At 40.2% G+C, this 7,854-nt stretch overlaps 1 protein-coding gene across 1 annotated transcript; it reads right to left on the reverse strand.

The window, feature by feature from the left end:
• Positions 1–804: 804 nt before the first annotated feature.
• On the reverse strand, positions 805–5,009 carry LOC135515914 (retinol-binding protein 1-like). The gene is made up of 4 exons (XM_064939780.1): positions 4,807–5,009; positions 4,056–4,234; positions 2,321–2,422; positions 805–1,530 (listed from the first exon to the last, which is right to left on the reverse strand). Exons 1-4 carry the CDS (start codon positions 4,877–4,879, stop codon positions 1,480–1,482), a joined length of 405 nt encoding a protein of 134 aa, XP_064795852.1. The 5' UTR covers positions 4,880–5,009; the 3' UTR covers positions 805–1,479.
• Between the last annotated feature and the right edge of the window lie 2,845 nt (positions 5,010–7,854).

Consider the following 7,854-nt stretch of genomic DNA (forward strand, 5'->3'; position numbering starts at 1 on the left):
AAAAGCTGCAACAAAAGTTATGAAGCACCTACAGAGTTCTCAAACATTAACTCCCCCCCCCCCCAAACACAACACATACTAGTAATCCCAACGACACTAGTATTAGTCCTCCATAATGCAACAAAGTGCCATGCGCTAAAATGTCTAGGAACCAACCTCATGATCACAGACGAGCCCCCACTTGTCACAAACCCGGCTCGAAGTTCATAACAAAAAGTGAGAAAACTTGGCAATATATATTTATTAACTGAAGTAAACTAAATACAATTAACAATGGTGTGTGTGTGTAGGCAGTAATGTAAGCGGGTGTTCTCATGCATAAATGTGATAATGAGGGGTGCTGAAAGGTGCCAAAGTAAACAAACAAAACAGCCACACAAAAAAAATCTATCAGTCTCTGCATGGAGAGAGTCTCCTCAATGAATGGGGAAGTGGTGCATTTATCCCGGGACACCCGAGCCCAGGTGTGTCCCATTTCAATGATGACCCTCCCGGCTCCGTACACCAACATCCTATTAAGGAAAACAAGAGCAACGATTTACATATTGCAAATCAATTATTTATTGCATTTTATTGTTTTTCTGGTTACATGATCACAACATCTTTTTGTATTTATTTGTATTCTTTACTTACAGATGTTTTTATATTTAAAAAAATATTGTGTTTGAATGAATTTTGCTGCTTCTCTCATGGCCCAAATATTAGTTGACTTTACATTGGTGAAAGAAACACATGCGAGACAAGTGTTTCTGTTTGCTTTCTCTTCTCACTTTTAAAGACAAAAACTCTCACAGACAGACCACATTGTTGAGATTCATTTATTGAGTGATTTTTTCCTATCAAGGGGACAAGGGAATTGAGGAAAAACACAGACAAAGTCTGCTGTTATTTCCTGAACACTGTGTGCAACACTGTGAACACTGAGTACTTGTAGTAAAGTTTTCTACTAAGATGGCGATGATGACTCAGCTGCACAGGCCCAGTAGCTATCTGTCACATCTTCTGCTGCCTCTCCATTTCATTTTCATTCTTTACCTCTCTCACCCTCATTTTCTTGTTCACTCTACTAAAACCCTCCTTCCTACTGGTCAAGTTCACCCCCAGTTGTAAACTCAGGACACCATTAGAGATTGAGGCACTAATCACAAAGCCTACTACACGTACTTCAGTGTTAATGTATCCACACACCTATAACATGTCAATCAAAGGAGCTCCCACCCTGAGACAGAGTTACGGTACAAGTGATCGACAGATACATCACCCTTGTCATGGATAGTTTGAATGATGGAAAGAAATGTGAAAGGATTGATGGAATGAAGGATGGAAGGATGGATGGTTGGATGGGTGGGTGGATGGATGGATGAGTGTATTAGAGGGTTCTTTGTCACAGAGGGTTAGAGGGTATTAGAGGGTTCTTTGTGTCTGTGTCTCTCTTGAGCGCTCAGGTAGGGGGCGCCATTCTGTAAATCCAGTGCTGGTTTAGGTTTTCTTGAAGACCTGCTTGCACACAGCTCCACAAGCTCTCAGCTCCTGCAGAGTGAACAGAAGGTAAAATTATGTTCCATCGAGAGATTAAACAGGATTTTTAATAAATCCCATTATTTATTTGTTTTTGTATACCACCCTATCATCATTAATTGAGGTAAACAGCTGTGAAGATGTCAAAAATGTTCACAGTAATCAATCTCCTCCACGGAGAAAACCAAAGGCAAAGCACATGTACGTACTTGCAGTTATATTTTTAACCAGCAGAGGCAGCTGCTGTTCAGTGTTCCTGGGCTGAGTGACTCCAGGGAGCCACTCTGCTAATGAATAATTTCATGGCTACTAATTGCGAACATCTGTTAGAATCACTTTGACTAAATAATTTGGCAGTCAGATGCCTTTTACTCAGCTATGATGACAATAATCATAGCAATGAAAATCCGTAATGACAAGGTAATGAAAGTGGTCATACGGTGGTCATTGTCGAGGTCAGTAGATTTACTAATGTTTATGTATGGGTACACTAGAGGTGCACTACAAAGATTCTATTTTATTGAGGGTCCCTAAACTCCAATTCTATCCACAAAGTGTAGGAATTTTGTCATGGAGTATTTGCCCTGGTGGTCCACACTTAGTTAAAATCTTGTTTGTGAGGTTACCAAAGCCAGAAACCAGCTGTATTTTCACAAATAAATGTTGAATAAATGTTTTTCATCTGTGCTATTTATTGTCTTACATGTTCATCTGATCTGAGATCTGTTGTGACAAAAAGTGAAATCAGGAACTGAGGAAGAAGACTTGCATTCAAATGCCATGAATGAATGTGTTCTCTTACCAGATGAAGCTCATCCCCCTCCACCCAATGGGTCCAGCCTCTTCCTTCTTTCTCTCCCTTCTGCACACACACCAGATTGTCTCCCTCCCATGAGATAGTGGTCTACACACACACACACACACACACACACACACACACACACACACACACACACACACACACACACACACACACACACACACACACACACACACACACACACACACACACACCAGATTGTCCCCCTCCCATGAGATAATGGTCTACAGAGAGAGAGGACAGACAACATTATGCATTCTACTGTCAATTAGCAATTAGGAGCATGACCTACACACACACACACACACACACACACACACACACACACACACACACACACACACACACACACACACACACACACACACACACACACACACACACACACACACACACACACAGTAGTGTGCAGGAATATATAACAACTTACAGACTTACAAACAGACACGTGTCGTGACGTTGCATTAGTTAATGTGACGACTGTTGTTCATCGAATGATTAAAGTTTCTAATTGCGTGATTAACTGAATCAAGCTATTATTAACTCATTAACCTGGGGCACCATGGGAAAACTAGGCCTTCAGCTGTTCGATAACGTACTACTCCGGCGCACCTCTCTGAGCGTCCTCCCGATTTCAGTGTCCTTTTTGGCTTAGGAGTCTGTTCCCTCACCCTTTGCTCTGGAAGGGGTCTTCTGAGGACAGACAGCTCTGTAGCTCAGAGCTCACAGCATAGGAATGAAACCCTTTAGATACCACGATTCGATGGGAGATGGAGGCTGGGTGGTTTGACTTGAATTCACCCGCTGTATTTTGAAAGTTACATATCTTGAAAACTTTTTGGGACTATGTCAACAATGGACTAATGAAACAAATACCAAAATATAGTTTTTGGGTCCAGTTTTCCTTTAAGTAATAATGACTATACAGTATATATTCAATAATTCCCATATATTATACACACCAGCTCTTTCATTACATAAACAAGTTAGGATTCAACTGTATAAATAGTCATAAAGGTGTCGTAAAGTTATAGGTATAGCAAAGTCTCACACATGGTAAGTTACAACAATACAGAATATAGTTGGCCCAGTGGCCAATAACGGACTTCCATTCCTTCATGGTATTTGCAGCCGCTCACAAGGTAATGGTTTATGGGCTTGGAAAGAAATCAGCCTACAGGCTTACAAGGGCTGTTCTTTTTTGGGGGGAGAAAAATATGCAGATCCTAATCAGGTCCCAGGAAAAAAAATCTTATCAGAAGAAAAATTGTATCATACAAGTTTTTCTCAGATCTCCTGACTAAACATCTATTAGTTTTCACATTGTCCTTTTCAGCAGTTCCAGCAACTACGGTGGATGCCCAACTAGGCCAGCTCAGTGAAGCTAGGTTTGGCTCTGCTCTGTTTGGCTCAGTAGTGTGAAAAGCCCTTATATGTTTTCAAGGACACCGGTGTCTTCTCTAATGCAGCAATCTACTGCTTCCCCCTTAGCCTCAACTCAAGGCTCCTTTTGTGTTCGCAGTGGTACCTCAATCAAATATTGATGAGCACACATAAGGACTGCCATTTGGGATCTCACACTAGAGGGAATATGACAAACCACTACTGAAACATCAAAATGAATCCTTGTCCGTATCTCTAGTCTCCAGAAATACGTTTTGATAGCCTTTTAAAAAACAACAACTGAATGTGTGATGGAAATGTTTTGTCAACTCACCATGCATTTTCTGTCATCCACCCCTGACAGGTCCTCTTCAAACTCCTTGCCAACATGGAAATCCATGTTGTAGTTCTTAAAGGTACTGAGGGTCTTGATGACTACGTGGTCACCATCGTGATTGATGTCTTTGTCAGGCTTCAACAAGGTGGCAATTTTCCTAATGGCAACATTTACATCTGTGTGATGGGTCCCCAAAAAAGGGAAGAGAGAGAGTAGAGAGAGCGAGAGATAGAGAGAGATTAACACTGAGGAGCAGGAAGGCTCCGGGTCAACAGCATCAATGTAACAGTATAATTTTAAACCGTCCCCTCGCCCATACCCGGGCGCGAACCAGGGTCCCTCTGCACACATCAACAACAGTCACCCACGAAGCATCGTTACCCATCACAAAAGCCGCGGCTCTTGCAGAGAAAGGGGAACTACTACTTCAAGGTCTCGGAACAAGTGACGTCACCGATTGAAACGCTATTTAGCGCGAACCACCGCTAACTAAGCTAGCCGTTTCACAAGCAATATGTCAGTATCTACACCCGTGCTCAAATAAACACACTTTTGAACTATACTAAATTCCATAACGTTAGCTAGGTATATTAATGCCTAGAGCTCAATATTGACCGCAGGGCGCAGTGGTCCTGATGCAACGGAACTCGACGTATGGAGCAGCAATATCCTTGCGCATCATCCATTTGACTGAAGTTTGGAGTCCCCCTTAAACGAATCATCCCCCAAAAATGCTGTAACAACTCACCGAGGACCTTTAAGTACTCCTCGAAGTTGTCATTTGAGATCATTTTCCAATACCCATTCAGATCAACTGGCATATTGGCTGTGTTTCTAGTTTCCTTACTTCCTGGTGAAATGGGCAAAGGAGATCCGATATCGCTGTTCACTTGCGACGGAATGCATGACTGCTGTCCAGGCCTCCTATTTGAACCAGAATCCCTTTAATCCGATTACTTAATAGTTTTCTTCTTTTTTTACAAGAATTGGAAACTCCCTCCCACCACAACTGATCTGCGCAAACTGCGCATTTGAAACGAGCCATACATCAATTAACCCCAGCCTATACTCAAGAGAACAGGCTGGGGACGAGATAATACATATGGGAGAGTTGGGTAAATTGAGCCATAGGGGTAAATTGAACCACCTTTGAAACCATACACAAAATGTATCATTTGACCAAATATTTATGAATAGGTTATCATTTCATGGAGTATGTGAAGGAAGAAACTACATGGAAAAAGTGGTAAACAAATTAGGTCCAAAAAACGGATTATCACAATATCCAATTAATTTATTGTGTTAGAGGTTTCATGATGCTTGCATCTAAACCAAAGTAGATAATTTAAAGATGGTTCTGTGCATCAGTTGGGGTCTCTATAAAATTCAATATAAGGTCCTAAACCTAGCATGAAAGTGCAGCCATGTAGCTGTGTGGGCTAGTATAGTAAACATGTTTGCCTTGGAGTAAATTGAGCCAATGGACATGGGGTAAATTAAGACAATGGCAAGTTGAACAAATGTAAGTGTTTTCTTCAAAGGAATGATGCAAGGTAAGAACTGGACCTGGCAAATGTTAAAAGTGTTTAAAAAAGTACAACTTGTTTGTTAGATGTTAAGCCTTTCCCAGGAATGATGCCAGGCATTATCGCTGGGATATGAGGTAAGAACAGGGCCTGGCAAATGTTAAGTGTTTAAAAAAGTACAAATTGTTTGTTAGATGTTAAGCCTGTGTTAAAATATGCTTAAAATGATTGAAAAACAATAAAGCGATTGTGATTGTGTTGAAATGTGTTTTGGAAATAAAGATATAAGCTATCAAAATAAAAAATAAAGAGAGTCACACACTACATATAAACTCCTAGTAATTTATTGGGTAAATCACCAACGTTTCGACAAACTATGTTTTCAAACCCGTAAGGTTGACATGATTATTTACAGGGCCTCAACATCCTGAAATATATGTTGATATCTTTGTTCGAAATAACACCATGGGTGTTTCTCGATGCGCATACTGCCATGCTCCACACGTTCATGCTCCGAGTGCATTCTCCGACCACGTTCTCTTGAGTACGTTCTTGTGAGGACGAGAGTGTGGAGAATGTATAAAGCAAAACATTTGAGAAGCACTCGGATTCCACGTACTGCATTACCTCACGCTTCCACTGAACTTTCTCCCAGTCAGGACAATGGCAACAATAGACAAAACAAGATATGCACAAAGAAAACTTTTTACTTCATAATTATCAGCTAGATATGTGAATTGTAATAATCTAACATAATTATCTAGCCAGCCAGCTAGTAAAACAGGCAAAATGACCTTAAACTAATGTTATGCAAGGTAGATGTACATTTTTCGCTGGTAGCTATAGTACCAATTATTTGTGATAGCCCTATTGACTTACTATGGATTTACCCATTCCCTGAACCGTCTTCCAGCCAGGACAACAATGGAAAAAGATGAATCAAGATATACACAAAACAACCGTTTTACTTCACAACCTTCAGCTAGCTATACGTAAAGCGTAATAATGTAGCTAACCAGATAGTTTAACAGGCAAACGGAGTAACATTCGAGAAGTGCCCTCCGTGCTCCGTTTCGCATAATTTGATTTGGACTCATACTTTGCGTAGTTCGCAGCACAGTAGTTGGCATTTTAAGAAACATCCCATGTTCCCTTGACAGAGTTATGCTGAATGTTAAAAAAAGGCTAAATTTACCCCACTTTCCCCTGCATTAAGGCATGTGCTATATATTTAAAAGTGCTTAATAAGATCAGTTAGGGAGTAGGTTAATTAAGAATATTTATCTTATCAATTCCGCCTAGTTTGGATGAAAAACACAATTTTCAGTGTCATTTTATGATACACGTTTTCACGGTACGACAAATGCGACTCGATTTTGTACAGATAGGCTACTATCTTATTCAAACCACATAACTATTGAAAACACGTTTTTTTTTAAATGCAGCGCACTGCGCATAACTTCCAACGCTCTGTTTAGCACAATGTTCTTGAAGGCAACCATATACGACTGGTATGGCACATCATTTGTAATGAAGTAATTAAGCTAATTCGATTATAGCCGTCTTTTGAGCTGACCATGGCAGCCACTATCTTAGTAACACATGCCAAGTGGGTTGGTAACACAGAGACGTTTCGCTTGGCATTCTTTTAATTGAGAAAATACCTCTCGTTGTTGCAGGGGACTGTCAGGATTACTAAAATCCTGAGAGAAAAGCTCTGAGTCACCCAGTGTGACATCCGATAGAGGGTTACAGAATGGCTTGGCCTACCCAATGAAGAGCTCAATGTGGTATGCCACAAGCCCCCCTGGCTTTGGTGCTACTTTCACAAGTATGTGGTGAATTTTCAAAACTCAGTACAAAACTCCAAACTATATAGTAACACAAGTAACGCAGCCAGTCTTATATTCAAAATCTTTTGTTGTACATTCATTTTGGAGTCATATGTCACCACACAATCATTGATCCAAAAAATACATTTACTGTGAAATATCATGAGAACATTGATTTAATCACAAAATCACTACATAATGATATCTTCTCAATTGAGTTGTTTTAACAACCAGTTCATCCAATAGTAAAAAAAAGCAAGATACATTTTTCAAAATGGCCCTTTGAATGGAATATGCTACAGTTCTGTACATTGTAGTACATTACACTGCTTTGACATTAGGCAATACACTTGCACTATCCATCAAAATTGACTGAAAATCCCATTTCCATCATTTATAACCCATGTGTGATCAAAGGTGTGATCCCTGAAGACATTT

The sequence above is a fragment of the Oncorhynchus masou genome, chromosome 3 (genome assembly GCF_036934945.1).
Source record: "Oncorhynchus masou masou isolate Uvic2021 chromosome 3, UVic_Omas_1.1, whole genome shotgun sequence".
Classification (NCBI taxonomy): domain Eukaryota; kingdom Metazoa; phylum Chordata; class Actinopteri; order Salmoniformes; family Salmonidae; genus Oncorhynchus; species Oncorhynchus masou.

Coding starts and splice junctions, on each gene's coding strand:
- LOC135515914 (XM_064939780.1), bottom strand. CDS start 4,879: ATGCCAGTTGATCTGAATGGGTATTGGAAAATGATCTCAAATGACAAC. Junction 2,423..4,055: donor TGGATGACAGAAAATGCATG/GTGAGTTGACAA, acceptor GTGTGTGTGTAG/ACCACTATCTCATGGGAGGG. Junction 1,531..2,320: donor AGGGGGATGAGCTTCATCTG/GTAAGAGAACAC, acceptor TTCACTCTGCAG/GAGCTGAGAGCTTGTGGAGC.